Source organism: Sturnira hondurensis, unplaced genomic scaffold (genome assembly GCF_014824575.4).
Source record: "Sturnira hondurensis isolate 20B ecotype Veracruz unplaced genomic scaffold, ASM1482457v3 Scaffold0010128, whole genome shotgun sequence".
Classification (NCBI taxonomy): Eukaryota; Metazoa; Chordata; class Mammalia; order Chiroptera; family Phyllostomidae; genus Sturnira; species Sturnira hondurensis.
In genome coordinates, this window is record NW_028082759.1 from 9,557,359 (window position 1) to 9,575,843 (window position 18,485).

The window sequence follows — 18,485 nt, forward strand, 5'->3', positions numbered from 1 at the left end:
AAGAGAGTGGATACTATTCTAGGCAATGAACAGCTGCGGCACACTTTCTAAAGCAGGGAGTGGCCGTATTAGAATCGCGTTTTAGGAAGACAGTCATCTGGCATTGTAGAGTGTGGGCTAGAGAAAGGAAAACCTTCCCAAGTAGGCGATGGAGCCTACTTTGGGTTACTATTATTCTTCTAGCCGACTTGAAATAAGATACCAGGTAACTAAAATGTATGTTAATAAACTTCACTATATATTGCATATACAGTCCAAAATAAAAAGAGTAGAAGAAGAGCCAGGTTTCCTCAATGCAGAGACTCGCAGAAAATGACAGGAGAGAACGAGAACAATCACCTCTAGCGCTCTAAGAGAGGACTCCACGCTAACGTTTCTTAAGAGCTGTATTTTCCTCAGAAACGGCACATAAAAAAATTTGACAACACTTTATACCACTTAAAAAGCAGACATAAATAAAACAATGAAAGACTGACCCTCTCCAACCAAAACCTCCACCAGAAAATGAGAGCCCATGACATGGAGAGAGAGTGGTTTGGGACTGCCATTCTGAATCTATACCAGAGTGTGAGTCTTTCTCCTGCTTGCAGAGCCTAGAAACCCACCAGCTCACCTTCACAGCGATAAAATTATCCCCTGCTCCTTGATGAGTCGTGCGGATAAAAGAAGTAGCCTCAAGTCTACATTTCCCCCCTTTCTCTCTGTCTCCTCTCAACACTGCCGCTTCCCAGGGCTCCTCGGGGATGCCCCCCCCCCACACCTTCCCTTTGACGTCATTGGCGTCCATGGTTTCTACTAACACGCAGAGTCCTGAAATCTTTCCAGATGAGTCCCTGAGTGCGTTCCAGAGCTTTGCCCTCCTGTGCCTACCTGCCTGCTGGCCGCACTTCAAACTCAGCAGGCCTAAACTGAACTCCCCCTCTCCCACACCTACACCCCAGACCTGCTGGCCTAGATCCCGAGTTCAGTGGGATGCCACCGTGCCACCCAAGCCAGAGCAGAGGTCCGGCACGCATCCCAGGTTCCTTCACCACACTGCCTGCTCCGTTCCTACCACCTCAACTCGGGCCCTCAGTATCTGCCTCCTGCAACATACCTGCAGGGCCCCAGCACACTTCGTCTCAACCTCCAAGTCCAGGTTCCACACTGTCAAAAGCCTTCCATGCCTCCCACCATCCAGAAGCACCCAGTACCCCAGGAGTGACCTGCAAAGGCCCCACATTGCCTGACCCCAATCCACTCTCACAGGTGCTACTCCCCACCTCAAATTTTACCACGAAAACATGGAGAGCTAAGCAATTTGAGCTGTAATACAAAAACTCCTTGCAATTCTCCACTCACAGAATGCTCTTTCCCATTTCTGTGCCTTTAAAAATGCTGTTCTACTGAAACACCTTCTCCTCTTACCTATTCAAAACTCTGAAAAGTCACCCAAGGCTTCCTTCAGACATCCTCTATGAGAACTTCCCTGAGCACCGCTGGGCCGAGTGCCATTCTGTGTTCCTAGGAGACACTTTCATCAAGGCACTTACTCCAGTTAAAAAGGTGTGTTTGCTGGTCTCGCTCAGCAGAATGAAAATCTTCAGCACATGAACTGCCTCTGCTTGCTCAGAATTTAGTGCCGGGTTAGACAGACCCAACATAAAGGTCAAGCCCTAGTATCAGGACCACGTATCTAAAACCCTAACCCTAAAAGTTGAGGCTGTTAGTCCCCAAACCCCACAACATCCACTGAACTCCCATAAATACGATACAGGGTGAAATAATAAATAGAGATTCTGTGATAACCATTTATTGCCTGGCTTAGAGAGGTAAAGCAGAAAAATCTCAGGTAGACCTGTTCACTAAACATAGGGTGGAGAGCTGGAGTTCAATACAGCTTCATCAGCTGTATCAGAGGCCTTTTACGGTGGCCTCTGCAGTACCCGAATAAACCAAGCGCAAAACGCACACTCAGTTTGAAGGCTCCCTCAGGTCATTCCACTAGTCCACAGGGTCTCAAGCTGCCATTAGAATCATGTCATCAGTATTAAAAAACACTCATGCCCAGGCACATCCCATAAGAACAGAATGAGAATCTCTGAGAAGGGGCCTCAGCCTGGGCATGCTAATTTAAAAAATCTTTTCCAGGTGCTTTAATTGTGCCCTAGGATTGAGAACACTACTTTTCTCACCCCAGAATCTAGAGGCCACATCGGGTGCACTCAAGGAACATTGAGAATCCCTTTAGGTTTTTAGTCTGTGGCTGTGTCAGCAAAAAAAAAAAGATTCAAAGCTTTAGAAAAGGCTCCTAACCCTAAAGTCTTAGCATTATAAATAGTTCCTTGGAGAGACCTATTGACTCCACAAGAATCTGCCACCCAGGGGCAGACAGTGAGAGAAATCTAGTGTGCTGGACACAGTTTTAGGACCGCTCTTAACACTCAGCTCGCAGCCATGAAAGTTACTCAAGAACTGCGGATGAGCTGTATCATCCAAGTGCCTTGCTTTCAGGCTCATTTATTCACCAGTCTCTTTTAGGACTACAAACACTTTTTACTATTAACCACAGTAGCAATGTATCGTGGCTGGAACTAAAATAACTGGTGCGAAAGGATGCCATATGAATCCATACTTAGAAATTTCTCTTTAAAAAGAAGAGCTCATTTAATACTTAAGATGAAAGAAAATCTCCTGATAGTGTTAGAGATGCATTCAAATTAGTACGTAAGGGGACTCAAAACTTGACTTGAGGACAAAGGAACTTTCTCCAATTAAGAGTTACAGAATTCCTAAAGTCAGCCTTGTTGATCAATTACAATAAAATTTTGCAAAATTAAAAGTAGATGATACCAGCAACCCTCAGAAGTGGCCGACTACATCAAATTTCTCCACTTCCGAAAATATGCCTGAACTTATCATTTACTCTGCAAGCCCAACTAAATCAAAACGGCTATTAATCCACAACCAGGAAAGAGAAAAAGTTATCTTTGACCAACAACACTTGTTTCTTAATCATTAATAAAAATAGGAAGCATGTAGCTTACAGAAAGTTTTCTTATTTGTTTCATATTCCTCCATTATCGGAAGTTAAGAATCTGAATAGTTAAGAGCACATTAGAAAGTGGTCTATGAGTAGAGAGAGATTAGGTAAAAGGACAAAGTTAATGCATTTGCGCTGCATAGTTATCAGTAGTCAGTTCCATTAGGCCAGGAACTCTGTAAGAGAAATACGGTATCACAGAGCACTGGTAACAAATCTAAGGGTGGTCCTGTTTGGCTTCTTACATAATTTCACGCCCAGGTGGCTGATGGTAGTTTAACCACAAAGAAGCCGTTATCAGTTCTAATTACATCTGGACAAGTATCTTCAAATAAACACTGTATACAACCTACATCCACGTCTACCATTAGCGCCGCAAAATAACGCCTACTGAACTAAATTAAGATATTAAAGTCCTGATCCATTTAATTAGATGTTGATTCTCTGCCAACAGAAGCAGAAAGAACAGCATGAAACTCTGTAGGTTATGAAAATGATTCGATGACCACAAAGACATTAATTTAACTTCAGAGACGATTTGGAACTTTACCAGCACTTAACCCATCAATCACGGCGCGCAAGCACAAGCTAACTGCGGTGAAGCCCTAATAAAACGACCAACTCCCTACAGACCTGCAGCCCGGGGCAGGATTTCACAGAAATCATCTAACTGGCATAAAATGAAGATTCACTGGAGTACTTTTGAAAACGAGCCATTCAGAAACGTGTTCTACACGCTGCGATGCACACAGACACTCGATTGTCAAATACCAAGAGAGCCATTTGGGACTCAGGGCGTTCCGCCCCGTCTCGCTGACACTTCTCTTTCCCACTTCTTCATAAGGGGCTGCACTTTCTTGGTGGCCGAAAGAGGGGAGTAGGGGCCCAGGTTCGGAAGTGACTCGTCTTTCGCACAGATCGCAGAGTTTGGGAGATACTCGGGCCACGCCCGCAAACGCTAACTCGCAGGGAGACAGAGCCGCCGGGGCAGAAGGGCGGACGTCCCCGCGGCTCCCAGTCCGACCCAGGGGCGCGCGTGGGGCGCGCGCGTCTCAGTGCTGACTTTCGGCCTCCGGGTTGCTCGGGGAGACAGGTGGGCTGGCACGCGCTCCGGGCCGCCCCGTCGCGCCCGGAAGATGCGGGGTGGCCAGGGCGTGGCCTTAGCGGATCCTCCGGGTGAGGCCCACGGACCCCGGCAGGACCCGGATCCCTGCAGCCCGGAGACTGGGGAGGAGGGGGACCCGGGAGCGTGGCTTCGGCCCTTACCATGGCGTAGGCGCGTTTCTCCGTGGCCGGGACCGCGCTGGGGACGAGGGGCGGGGCTCGCCCAGAGTGTAATTTTGGCGCCAACACCGACCCGGGGGCGGGGCAAAGGAAGGGAGTTGGTGGTAGAAAGACCGACCTTCGCTCCGAAGGCGCGCAGCGACCCCTGGTGGCCCCACGAAGAGGCCGGCAGGGGTGTGGCGGGATCTCAGTATAGTTTCGTTGAGGTATTGCTAGCTTCCACACATTCTAGAACATTCTTTCATTTCTCTCCACTAGGAAACAGTATATTAAATAAACATTCACCCCGGAAACGGAGAAAACAAGCTTTATTATAATGATTTGAGATTTTTTTGTGCATGATAAAGATAATACACATGAATCTTGTTTCTCCTGTTTCAAGACAGAATTAAAGTTTTATTGTAGACTAAAGCATCCAAAATACTGTGGTACGTATGTAGCTACGAACATACAAACACTTCGATGCACAGCATTTATTCTTTTCTTTAAATAGGCAGTCAGCATTTTGATTCATAAAAGAACAAATGAGAATGTATCAATCAGTATCAATGAGGGCAAGGCGTAGTGTTCTATACACAAAACATCTGAAACAGACGTATAAAGATGGAATGTACAAAATTTAAAAAGAACATAAAGGAAGCAAAAACCTTTGTACTCATACATAGGATTGAAAGGCTGTAGAACTGAGAATTATATAAGGAATCCTATTACAAGAACACACTCTCGTTGATGACAGAACATTCCATGTCATAAAGCAAAAGCGAGTTTAAGGCTGTGCTGCTTTCAAAGGTCCGTGAAAGTGCTGTACATTCATTGGAACAACATAGCCAATAATTCATCGGCCTTAGAATATTAATAGCTTTCATACGTTCTCCACAAACAAACCTCACAATCACTGCCACACAATTCATCTTCAGAAAGTTTATTAACACCATGATTTGTAGCTTACTGTCATTTAAAACAAACGAAAAAATTATTTATTTATACCAAACAAATCCTTAATGGGCACTTAGTTCCTTTATGGCAATACTAGACTCCTAGTTATCAAAAATATTAAAATAATTGTAAAATTTAAAACCCTGCAGTGTTTACAGAATGTAACAGTATTACAACTTTCGGGTCTAAGCAAAATTAGATCGTGTTTGCAGCAAATAGCTCTAATTTTGTCCTGCCTGGAAATACCTTTTTAAAAACTATGAAACTAAAAATACTCCTCCCTTTCCAGAAGCTGGTGAATAAAGAGGATAATATCGAGTCCAAACGTACGAAGATTTTTCCCATTTGAAGCAATCTGCAGAGGACCTGATGTTTATTTGGCATTCCTTCCAAGAACTCAGTAGGCATTACCAAAGCATTTGTGGGACCCTTTTAATGCCAAGGGTCCAGTGTCACTTGCTGGCATACCACTGTTCCAGTTCACTCCATATTAGGACATACCCTGTATATTTAGTAGTAGGAGCAAGTGTGTTCTAGTTTCATGGACCTGTAGTATTTATTTGCCTCAAATCTAGTCAAAGAATAAATAAAAATAAGGAACTTGGGGGCTTAGTTATTGGAGACAGAAGTTTGATCAAGATACTAAGTACCATTAAAAAATGGCAAACAGTCATAAAGGCTTTGTATTTGTGTGTTTCTAAACGGTCAAGTGACTCTCTACCACCCCATGTCCAGCAGGGGAGGTCCGTATGGGGAGAGGATGCAATGCCATTGACCTTTACATTCTAACTGGCAGTATTTTACCCTAGTGCCCAGGGGAAATTTGAATGGGTAACTTTTCAGTGCTACTTATCATGAGTGTATGACAGGTTCTGTACACTTGACAAAAAGAAATCAAGCAATAATGGGAGCCCGGAAAAAAAGTCACTTACTTTAATATCCTTCTCAGTTTACCAGAAACCATTTTCCATAGAATGTGACGAAATTTCACTTAAATCTTGCCTATTTGTATCTTAGCAGCACTTTCCCCCTAAAATATGCTTACCAGGAGATACAGTAAATGCACATATGTATCCAAATATGAAATGTTATACATATTTTAACATTTATGATTATATATCTGGGGGGGAAATATAATGTTTCCTGGAGTGCCCTTAGCATGTGTTTTAGGAACAGATAAACAGGTCTGAATCAAAGTATCTATTCTTTCATTCCAGTTTGCGCCAATATTGACATGTAAAAAAATTAGCTCTGTCTTCAATCTACTAGTTGAGATACTCAGCATGATATGGTAAGATGGCTGGTTAAGTTCTAAATTCACATATATAATTTAAATGTGCAAAAAAAACCCTTTAAATAAACTAGTCTTAAGATCCATAACCTGTGACAAATCTAAATAGGAAGTCATTTTTACTTGTGAAAATCAGCTAAAATTAATTTAACCAATTTAAAAAGTTTTCTTTTAAATAGTCTAGGAGCTATCAAAAGCCTAGCTTGTCAGAATATGCAGAATATAATAAAGGGCAAGATGCAGGATATTAATAAAGGGCAGAATAGTAATAAGATGACATTCCCTCCCTAGAGGGTCAGCTCCAAGAGGGCAGGAGTTTGTTTCCTCCGTCACTATGTCCCCAGTGCCTGGAAGAGCTCCCGGCGCCTGGCAGGCACTTGTTACACATGAGCATCTATATTCAAAGACTTATCTCACTAATGCTAGGAAATAGTATCTTAATGCTCTAAAAATGTTATTGAATTTTATAACTTTATCACAATCTTAAATCTTTTGAAGACTCTACCTAACTAAAAAAGTACTCAATGTAAATCTTTCTGAAATTTTTTTCAGAGGTTGATTTGGGCATACATTTGATAGACAATGGGAAGTAACTAGATTTCCTTTTTGAATTGAAAAATTCCTATAGAAGAGAATGACTGAATCATAAATTAATAAGCAATAAACATCACATTCATATAATTATACATATGGGCAATGTTTTCTTACAGTACAGCTCTAAGGTGCTTTCAGTGAAAAAAGATCCCAAAGTCATTACTGAAAATGCCAAACGTGACATCCTATTTGGTAGAACTGAGTAGAAAATTAAACAGTGAAAATAAACCACATCTTATTTTACAGTATCAGTGACAGATCAATGATTGACTAAATTATTCTGAACACTTCTCAAAACGCACTTATATTTCATTTAAAAGTAACTCAAGTTCAACTGGGTTTTTTTGACCTGTGTTTGTTTTTCCCGTTTATTTTTGAAAGACCAGAAGGCGGTTTTCTGATGCCAAGTCAGCTGATACCACCATGCCTAGAAAATGGCAAAAATTAAATTTGCTTTAGGGCTTGTTCTACTGGGACGGCCAGAAGCTGCTCCGGAAAGGAATGTGCTGAAGAAAGGCTGCGTGATGCTCCTGCCTTTCCGAGTGCTGCCTATCTCAATACACCAAAGATTCAGCTATATATATATAGGTATATATATGATACATTCTACCTTACCCTAATCATGTATACATAGTCCTTTAATGCCTCTACTAGTCATTAGACAACGATAAATAACCACAGCATGCCCTTACCTGTAATGCTTTCACAACTTTGGTAACACTTGCTTTCTAAGGGGAAACCATTACTCAACCACATGCCTTTGGTTGACACCATCCGTCCTCCAAAGGGCTACTTATGGCTCTCTGTCCTAGGATACTGGTGTCCTATTACATGTGCTGACATTTTGCAGGAGGTAAACCTTTCGCTTTCATGAAGTGGAAGAGGAGAGACACATGTGAGAACATGGCACAGGAACATGACTAACTTTCTTGATTACATTCCAGTGCATTGACCTGGAGTTGGGCTGTTTGTTTACCAGCAGGTACCATTACTATAGTAATATGCTATTCAAAGCACTAGGAATTTCAGGCTTCCCTGAAAATGTACCTTGTTTTTGATACAAGGTGAGCAGAAGAGAGAAGGTGAAAAGAACACACACACACAAAAGGATCTTTGATCTAACCCGGGAAGGATGGAAAATTTCCATCTATTTTTAAGTGCTAACCTCAGAGGCCTGCTAGTCACAGGTGAGAAGATTTTTGTAAGACAGTCTTATTTGTTTTCCTAAAGTAATTCATATGTAGGTGTTGATAACCAAAAAAATGTCACAAGAGTCATACTTAGTGTAAAAGTGAGGTTAGAAGATCCCCCAGGTCTTGTGACTGAGGTTAAAGTATATAACTACAACAGATTTTGTTTTTGTTCTGTTTTTGGAAGCGCTGCACAAAGGCTACCATTCACCAGATTAACAAATACCTTTAAATCTTCTAGGTTTTCTTTTAATGCTTGTTTGATTTGCAAAATTAGTTTAACTACATAAATCCCTGTCCTAAGCCATAGATCACAGGTGTGAAACTTTGTAGTTTTTATAGATTCAATAGAAGAGATCTCTCTCCTTTTTTTAACCCTAATGATCGATTCCAGAAATCAGATATGCAGTTTCTAAAGAAATTATTACATTCAGAAATAACCTTGGAAAGTTCACCAATGATTCCTTCTAGTGAAAAGTCTAGTGTAATCTGGTCCCGCGCCGAGAAATCCATTCCAGTTTATAGTGCAAGACCTCCAGAAGGGGCGGTCCGGCTGCCCACCGTCACTGTAAGTACCGATAGACCTTGAAACAGTGGTTCCCAGAGTCTGCAACCACAACGTGGCCGTCCGAAGTCAGGGCCAGGCCTTGGGGGCCGTAGAGGGGGTCAGCGGATGTGTTAATGTAGGACAAGAATGACCCACTTCCATCAAAAACCTGTCAAAAATACAAAGTCAGAGTGTTATAGGAGAAGTTGAAGGAATATTAGGACATAGGAGTTAGACTTTTTTTCCCAAATGGTAGTGTTTTTGTGTTTTTTTTTTAAAGATTTTATTTATTTATTTTTAGAGAGAGGGGAAGGGAAGGAGAGAGTTAGAGAAACATCAATGTGTGGTTGCTTCCCACATGGCCTCCACTAGGGACCTGGCCTACAACCCAGGCATGTGCCCTGACTGGGAATCAAACTGACGACTCTTTGGTTTACAGCCCACGCTCAATCCACTGAGCTACACCAGCCAGGGCCAGGAGTTAGAAACTCTTGATGCTGATGTTGTTGAAATAGAAGCATGTGCATAATCCCCTAGGTATAGCTGGGACAAGACTATACTAAATTTTGAGTACAGTAGTATGTATGCTTTTGGAACCAACACATTAAACAATAAGAAATACTGATGGGCCTAATAAGAACTTTTTGTTTTGAAGTAGTGATGAGCGTAATTGATAATTTGAGATTTGCAACTATATCATTTCTGGATGAAGGAGCGATGAGCATAAATGGTAATCTGATAATTTGCAACTATATGATTTCTGGATGACAAAGTTATAAATATTACAGAAACCACTGTGATTACTGCCTATATTCATAATTAAAGTAAATGATAATTTTTAATCAGAAGTTAATAAAAATAACATAATATTTCTGTTCAATGGACCTCATGAATTCTATCTACAAACCCCTTTGGGGGGTCTGTGGGACCCATGTTAAAAATGCCTGGTTTAGAGGGTTTCACTCTGGTGATATACTGCCTTTAAAAATTATTACATTTATTAGGGTGCCACTGGTTCATAGGATCATATAGGTTTCAAGTGTACGTTTCTATGATACATGATCTGTGTATTGCATGTGTGTCCACCACCCACAGTCAAATCGTCTCCTGTCCTATATGGCAGGCCCCACTCTGCCCCCCACCTCCCCAACCCCAACATTCTTCCTATTCCACCTTCCTTAGTTTGGCATTTCTTGTGAGATTATCTATGGTCTTATCACCTAACCAAATGAAGAACTCAAAACATTAAGATTTGGGGACCGCTAATTCTCCACTTTTAACAAGCACCAATCCCCCCCCACGCACTAAGTGAGCACTTGAACCTGCCTGGATCCTGCTGTTTCCCCAGTCGGCCACGATGATGTTCCCGTTGGAGTCCACTGCCACGCCTGTCGGAGCGTTGAACTGCCCGTTCCCTTCTCCGTTCGAGCCGAACTTCAACATGAATTCTCCTTCCTGATTGAACACCTACACAAAATGTTATAATGTTCAACATATTATTCTTTCTGCCTTTAAATAAATGCCTAAACTTCAAAAAGCATTGTTTTTCTAATAAGATGGATACTAATTCAGAGGTGGGTCAGAAGGTAGGAGGTGTTTGTTAGGCCAGATCCTCAGAATTTGTTACCATTTTACTAAGTCAATACAACAAGAAAGAGTAGGCAGGACCTAACAAATCGTAACAGGAGATATCGACTGTGTGAGAGAGAGACACACACACACAGACGGAGAGAGGTGGAAGTGGGTGAGGAACAAAAAGGGGCTTATATGTGTTTTTCCACAATATATTTTAATTAAAATAGAGTTTCTATGACCCTAAGGCTGCCGAGAGAAGGGAGGCGGACAGAATAGGGAGGCAAACAGAACTCTTACACAAGTTCTCTAATCTGGTATGGGGCAAGCAGTGGGGTGTTGCAGGTAATTCAATGTTCGTATTACTATTATTACTGATTTTGAGCGAATGAATGTGTTTGATGATGAGAGTATAGTAAGCATAATTTTATCTTGATGATTCAGATGATACTCAACAATTCTGAAATGTCTTCAGGATATTATTTTAAGCTCGCATTACTACGCAGCCTCCACGGACGGATTACTCATTAGCAATCTGCAAGTACGACAGGCAAAGCACCAGGAGAGGAAGAGTTCCTCAAAGGTGAAAACGGATGGAGGTAGGGCACTACATCAGAATGCAGATCAAATATGAGGATGACCTCGGGACCCTCAAACAATTCTCCTACAGCCATCTCTGTGGTCAGCAAGGATTAAAGGGACTCTCTTCCAGTCACCTATATTGGGAAAGTGAGACACTTCAATCCCTAGGCAGCTAAACTTTAAGGTAAAGAAGAGTCATGACCACTTCCTGAATTGACCCCCTCCTGAACTAATTACTTGGCCAAGTAAGCAAGTTACCTCTGTGGTTCTTTGCAAAGGACAAAGACAAGAACCAGCTTTTATGATTGGCCAAAAAGTCTGTCACATTTTTTCCATAAAAGACACATGTTTCATTTCCACCAGTAAGTTTATTGATTTGGATATTTTGAGTGTGTCGGCTACCTCCCACTGTTGGCTTCTCGTGGGTAGAGCCCGGGGGTGCTGCTAAACACCTTCCAATGCATAGGACAGCCCCACAGGAATGAAGTATTTGGCCAAAAAAGTCCACAGTACCAAGAAACTTTGCAAACCACTGTTGACACATTCTGTCAGTCGCAGCACCTTCTCCATATAGTGCATAAATCCTTTTCTGGTGTTTCAGTTGCATTTTTATTTTTCTTTAATAAAGTACAATACACCAAAAATGTTCTGTGTTGTCTCCCATTTTCAGTATTAAAATGGCTGTAAATGGCTGTACAAAAATTCACCAATTCTGATCATTTTTAAATGCACACTGATATGACAGCTGTCACAATACAACCTAACAAAATGGTCGAATAAAGTTCAAGACAATTAGGTACGACCAGAGCTAATGCATGGAGAAAACAAACTTTTAGCCAACTCAATACTAAAGTATTGAGTAATGGTTTCAAAAATCTCTCAAAAATCTCTCCTGACTATGTTTATCTCCTTTCACGTAAAATGCTCTAATTTTAAAGAGCAATAGGAGTGTCTGCATGCAGGTGAGGATCCAATTTATCATTCTCTGATCCTTTCCTTAAGTCCCACAAATAATCTTTTTGTTGGCTTGTTTGTATTTATCTCTCTGAGTCAGTGGATTTCCCTTGGCATAATCCCAATGCTTGGGTGCTTCTGTGTCATTTTGCAATGATGGATGATGCCATTGTAGTCTTACTTGTTTTGCCATGAAAAGGAATTACATAATGAAGGTAGCTAAAGAATTAACCAGACCACTTGGTAGCCCTAACCTAAAGGTATAGTGTTTACATTTATCAAGAGAAGTGACTTGAAGCCCTGGCTGGTGTAGCTCAGTGGATTGAGTGTGAGCCTTCGAACCAGAGGATCGTGGTTCGATTCCCAGTCAGGGCACATGCCTGGGTTGAAGGCCAGTTCCCAGCAGGGGGCGCACGAGAGGCAACCATACACTGATGTTTCTCTCCTTCTCTCCTTCCCTTCCCCTCTAAAAATAAATAAATAAAATCTTTAAAAAAGAGAGAGAAGTGACTTGAATCCAGAACTATTGCCAACTGCTCTGTGTTATATGGAAAACAACAACAACACAAAAAAAACAGACAAAAAACTCCAACTAGCTATAAAAGTTATATGGCAATGGTTATCAAAGAGAAGACAAAAAAGGAGACTGATTTGAAGTAAGAGGAAAATTGAGTTTAACTAAAATAATCTATCTCTACTGTACTGAAAACATAAAGAATTTTCAGAATCAATAATTATAAATTTCTCACATTTCCTATATCCTCCATCTAAAATGTCATTAACTGTTTATAAATTAAGGACAGCTATTCAATATCATTATAATTATAATAATTTATAATAATTTAAAGTATTATTATTATAATTTATAATTATTATAAATTATAAAGTTGTAAACACATTAAGTGGCAGAAATATGACCTGAAATTATGTTTTATAGCTTTGCTTTTTGGAGTAAGCATTTATGGTATGTTTTTATAACGTTGATGATAATCCTTTTCTGATTTCCAAATTCTGCTCACCTCAAATACCATTCCACTGGGACGTCTTCCCTGATAGTCTTAGATATCTTCTCTTTTCTTCTGGATACTTACAGAAATTTATATGTACCTATTTGTGAGAAATTATTTATTGCTATCTGCCTTGCATTTTGGTTACCTTCATGTCTTATTTCCTCCTACAGTGTCAGCAGGGCTGATAAATAGGGGGCATCCCAAATATCAGTGCCTCGGATTCATAGAGGCTGCCTGGAACCCTGGGGACAGGAAAGGCTCCGGGGCCACAGGTGCACTTTGTAGAAAAGAGCAACTTGACTAATATCACTGCCTTCCAGCAGGGGGCAGGGAAGAGCATCTGTGGCAACCCGTCTGCTGGCCTTTGCACTGTTAGGATGTACATACATGGGTTTTCTTCCCGTGAAGGGCCCTCATATCATTCATTGAATGATGCCTCTTTAAATTGAGGGAAGGGCAGCATGCAGTAATAGCCTGTGTCATTCTTTGACAGTTATGCTCATTGCATAGGACCGTGAGAGACCCCCAGGAGGAGGGACACAAGCCCAGTCTGTGTGCCTCTTTGCTGTCAGTTTCCTTCCTCCCCTGCCATTGACTTTTCCCACTGCTCTCCTCCCTTCTTCAAGACATGTCCTAAGCAGGTGAGAATACGTGGCTCACGGGCACTGAGGGAGCTGGGAGTAGTAGGGGTGGAGTTCCACTACTCTGGTAGAAACTCAGGAGAGGTGAGGCAGAGGGCAATCTTGGAAGTCAGCCAAGATAGGGCCTTGTCCGGCCCCATTTCCACAGCTCACTGTACCCTGTCTACTCTTTGCACTGGGGCTTGGCATAACCATCAGAAAAGCTTAATGCTTTTCCATGCCCTCAGGTTAAAGGCATCTTCTGGAATGAGCTGGGGAAATGAAGCCATTAAGGACCCAGAAGAGGAAGTACCTTTGGGTGTAAAAGTCCTTTCCATCTAGTCCAGTTACCAACACTGACTAATCATTTTAATGTTACTTGCTTCATGGTTGTCTCCAACTGCAAACCTTAGTCCCTGGCACAGAACCTATGCTGTTTCGTTATTATCCTTCCTTTAAAGTCCAAACTTTAAAAAATTTAAATACACTTACAAGGAAAATTTTATATCACTTTGATAAGTGCAAACCAGTATCAGTTGATAAAAGCAGAAGGAAACCCTTAAGGTAGAAATATGACTCTTAAAAACATTCGCCAGTACACTGCCCATGACCACCTGGCAAACCTTCGGCAGAACATGCATCCACTGAGAAGCCTGGTCTTAAATGTTACTGAACATTTTCTCATTTCCATAAGTGAGAAATTTATTCTGAACCACTTTTTTATTTCCTGATTTGTTCAAAACAAAGATCAAATCTTTAGACCTATGTGCTATGCTATTTGGGGAAAGGGGGTGGGCATTGTTCTCTTAGGAACACTGACTGTGTGAAAGCATTCTACAAAGTAGGAGATGTGCTGTATGAACACATGCGATGGCTATTTTCCTCCCCAAATGTTCTGTAGTGGCAGAGTTAAATGTCTTTGTTTGAACTTTGTTCAGACTTTGTTTAAATATCTTTGTTAAACTTTGACAAGGCCTTGTTTGAAAGGCCTTATGATGCAGAAAATTGGAAAAATTGATCTCACTTTTATTATTGAATAGTCATAAAATATTAAGTTTTGGAAAGTTCTGCCTCTCCAAGTTCAAGCAATTGCTTTTTCAAATTTAATTTTCAAGTCATCTCCATTTACACAGTTTCAAATTAAGAAACTCATTGCCACCATATTTTGTTCAATTTCCTGACTCTCCGAAGTGCATATGTCCAAATGAAAACCCGCCCTTTAAGGAGAAACAAAATCTGCTCTTTTATGTTAACTCCTTAAGGTCCTCTGTGTATATGGGACTGTTACATTATTTTCTCCCAGACCAGCTTCTCAATGAAAGCAGTTAAACATGAACCACAATTGATGTGTCTTCAGTACCTTGACAGAATGATTATGGAAATCTGTAACAATAATTTCATTATTGCTATTTACAGCTGCAAAATGGGGACCTGCAATAAAGATGGAAAAAATGTGAGATGAACACCACAACAAAAATAATCACAACGTAGCAGTTATAAAACTTAATAGAGTACTGAGTTATTTAAGAAAAAACAAATGAAGTGGGCCTCAGAACTTGAGAGACCATTCAGTCAGACCTCTAGGTCCAGAGAACAGGGAATGTCTATCCTTCTACCCTTGTGACTGTCTACTCTGACTTTTCCCAAATCAAGCTGAAAGTCCCAGCAGCCCTAGTGAAGACAGATGAGCAGCAAGCCTAAGAACTCATTCTCCAAACCACCATCTGAATGTCACGTCTGCCAGCTTGCCTGAGTACCTGTTCGTTATTTTAGGGTCCTCAGGGCCCACTGAAAAAAGACATGGTAATGCTCAGCATGGAGGAAAAAAGACCCCAATGGATAAGATTTTTGAAAAAGTAGGGCAGAAAAACCTACGCTCTATAATTTTTGGTGACATTCGGAATGTGGTAGAACTGGAGACACAGCACAAAGAAAGATTATGCAAATGAAGGTTAAATGGAAAAAACACCCTTTTAAGAAGGAAATTTAATAAACTGTTTTCAGCTTCTGGCAGATGTGAAAAATTAAGTAAGCTTGTGACTGCAAAGTGGTACAGCAAAAAGAGAAACGAAAGACCTGCCCTTCCCGTAACCAGCACACACGCTGAACGCCTGCTCCCCTACGGTCACCTAGAAAGCTGAAAAGTTTCTCATTCAGAGGCTCTTTAAATAAAGCTCCGGCTACGTGGAAATAGGAGTTACTCCACTGTTTCTCAAACACTCTTCTTCAAAAATATTCGATCTTAAAATGTATGTGTTACTCACTATTACTATTGGAAGATTAGACTTCTGAGTTGTGAAGTGCCACCAATAAAGGCCACACGTGGATGGCAGTTTAACTTACAGCAGGGTGGTCAGGGGACATCATCGAGAAGCACCTAACCGTGCTTTTCACTTAGAGTTCATCCCCAGTATCTTCCCCAAAGCCAGCACACATAGTGGGGGTGAGGCGTCTCCAACATGCTCCAACCTCATGCAAATGTGAGCAGAAGGGGCATAAAAAGGGGGTTTACATATTACCGTCAAGTGTACCTGCAAACTGCCTGTCCCCGTTTCCTCGGCTACCAAACCTGGTGACGATTTTCCCATTTGGCTGGAAGATGAACACGCAGCAGGCCTTGTTATCCACCACAATGACGTGCCCGTTGCGGTCCACAGACACTCCCTTGGGCCCCATCAGCTTTCCTGACCCGATTTTTGTCTGTGGGAGGCAAATACAGCAGTGAGATGGAAACGCAACACAGAACATGAAGACAGACATTTTTCTTAGCAACCACTTACTTAAATGTCTAAACAGGGGTACAGTGACTCGTGCCACAGTGGTCTCTGTCCTAGAAAACTGTCTCTGTCCTACTATCTGCTATTGACATTCATATGAAATTCTTGATTTTTAAAGGAATTGCCGCCAAAAGTGTTTTGGAATCCGTTCAACTGGGGTCAGTCTGGTATACAGCAAAAGACCCCTGGACTAGGAGTAGGGAGTCTGACCTCTGTCGTTTGCTTTGGACACAGCTAGCATAGCACAAATGCATGCAATTTCTTTAGGCTTCAGATTCCTCATATATTTAAAAGTGACAAAAAATGACCTCAGTAACTTCCAATGGTATTTTTAGAATATGTATTAAAGTTAAACAATGTAGGTAAAGTGTTTAGAGTATAGCCTATATCAAGCCATTATAAAAAAGAAACTCTCATTGTCATTATTTTATATCATAATTCACATCAAAATTGCCAGGCATCTGCCATTGAACTTTACTAGAATCTAGTTCCACACAGGCAGGAGTCGAGCCGGGTACTTACTCAGAGCCTAGTGTACTTCTTGGTGTCCAATAGGTACTCAACGACTATCTCCTTGATGTATTAATTTTAAAACTCTAGCAGTGTTCCAGGGTAAAATGATGACTAAATGGTTCCAGTTTTCACAGTATTTTAAAATGGGAGGAAAGCACTTGATTTTGGTCAAACACCCCACAGGCATTTTAAATGACATTCATTTTTCTGAGTAGGCTACAGTGTGCATGGGATGCCTGTTTGCCACGGGGCCCACACACCTTTACTTTCCTAGCTCCATTTTCCAGGGTGCTTACCAAGTATTGACTCCTTCCCCCATTTATTCACTAATTCTACAAACGGTGATTGGGCACCCAGCGTGTGGCACTTGAAGATGTCTCAGCAGCGTTGCACAGACAGACAGACATGTCTCCTGTGCCCGTTTCAAAGTGCCTGGTCATGAGTGTTCCACGTGGTAGATTTGGGAGCATTCCCATGAGACATCTCAGAAGGCATGTGGGACAACTCGATGGCACAGGTCACTGTAGACAGGGAAGGAGAAAGGGTACCCAAGATGGCAGAGTGGCCGGAAGGCACGCCTGGTCCATAAGGGGACAGCAAGCAGCACAGTGGTCCTTGGCACCGAGGCTTAAAGCATCAGCCCAAAATAGATCTCTATGCGATTTTACAAAAAATCTCTCAGATAGATTATAGAGCAACACACAGAACAGTCGTATAATCTGAGCCCACTTGTGTTAAATGTGTTTATATGGGGAAACATGCTCCTGGAGGAGAAAGTAAATAGAATTCATATCTTGGAATGAGATACTAGCAGTGGCGAGAGAAACTCTAACCTCTCATTTTGTACTCTTCGACAGGCTTATTTGAAAAACCTATTTACAAACGTTACTTTATAAATTAAAAAGGTTAACTCCAGAAAAGCTACATTCTCCAAGTTTCCATTTAGTCCTCTTAGGTTTTCTCTCCATATTAGTGCTGTTCGATGGAAATATAACATGTGCTACACATGTAACTTAAAGCCTTCTAGTAACCAAATCAAAAAATTAAAAAGAAAAAGGGAAAATTTATTTGAATTCTATATTTCATTTAACCCAATATATCTAAAAGTGATCATTTCAACATGTAATCAATATAAAAATTATTAATGAGATACTTTACATTCTTTTGGGGGGCACTAGGTCTTCGAAATCCAGAATGTACTTTACACTCACAGCAGATCTCAGTTCAGACCAGCCCCATTTCAAGAACTCAGTATCCACATGTGGCTAGTGGTTACCATATTGGACAATGCAACTCTACACTTCTTCTAATGTCTCTATGCTAAAGCATCAAATTTCACCTCTATGTGAAAGATAATCAAATCTGTATCTTTAGTCATGGCCTCCTTTACAAGTTTCACCTTAAACTCAACAAATGTCAAACCAAATTTATCTTCTTCATTTCCACCATTAAAAAAACAAAAGGAAAATGCCTGGGCTGGCGTGGCTCAGTAAACTGAGTGCCAGCCTGGGAACCAGAAGGTTGCTGGTTCAACTCCCAGTCGGGGCATATGCCTGGGTTGCAGGCCAGATCCCCAGTTGGGGACATGGGAGA

At 41.4% G+C, this 18,485-nt stretch overlaps 2 protein-coding genes across 9 annotated transcripts in view; both read right to left on the bottom strand.

Annotated features, from left to right (window-relative positions):
* MND1 (meiotic nuclear divisions 1) overlaps window positions 1–4,363 on the bottom strand; it is a 50,423-nt gene extending 46,060 nt beyond the window's left edge. For 2 of the 3 annotated variants that reach the window (XM_037058207.1, XM_037058209.1), the window contains exon 1: window positions 4,289–4,363. In XM_037058207.1, coding sequence (XP_036914102.1) covers window positions 4,289–4,291 — 3 coding nt within the window. In that variant the 5' untranslated portion in view covers window positions 4,292–4,363. Of the gene's footprint in view, window positions 1–613; window positions 692–4,288 lie in introns of those variants that run through there. The other variant, XM_037058208.1, reaches the window with a different exon arrangement.
* A 234-nt stretch (window positions 4,364–4,597) lies between these two features.
* TRIM2 (tripartite motif containing 2) overlaps window positions 4,598–18,485 on the bottom strand; it is a 119,175-nt gene continuing 105,287 nt past the window's right edge. For all 6 annotated transcript variants that reach the window (XM_037058370.1, XM_037058371.1, XM_037058369.1 and 3 more), the window contains exons 9-12: window positions 16,134–16,302; window positions 14,963–15,033; window positions 10,191–10,331; window positions 4,598–9,033 (exon numbers count right to left, since the gene is read on the bottom strand). In XM_037058370.1, coding sequence (XP_036914265.1) covers window positions 8,881–9,033; window positions 10,191–10,331; window positions 14,963–15,033; window positions 16,134–16,302 — 534 coding nt within the window. In that variant the 3' untranslated portion in view covers window positions 4,598–8,880. The remainder of the gene's footprint in view (window positions 9,034–10,190; window positions 10,332–14,962; window positions 15,034–16,133; window positions 16,303–18,485) is intronic.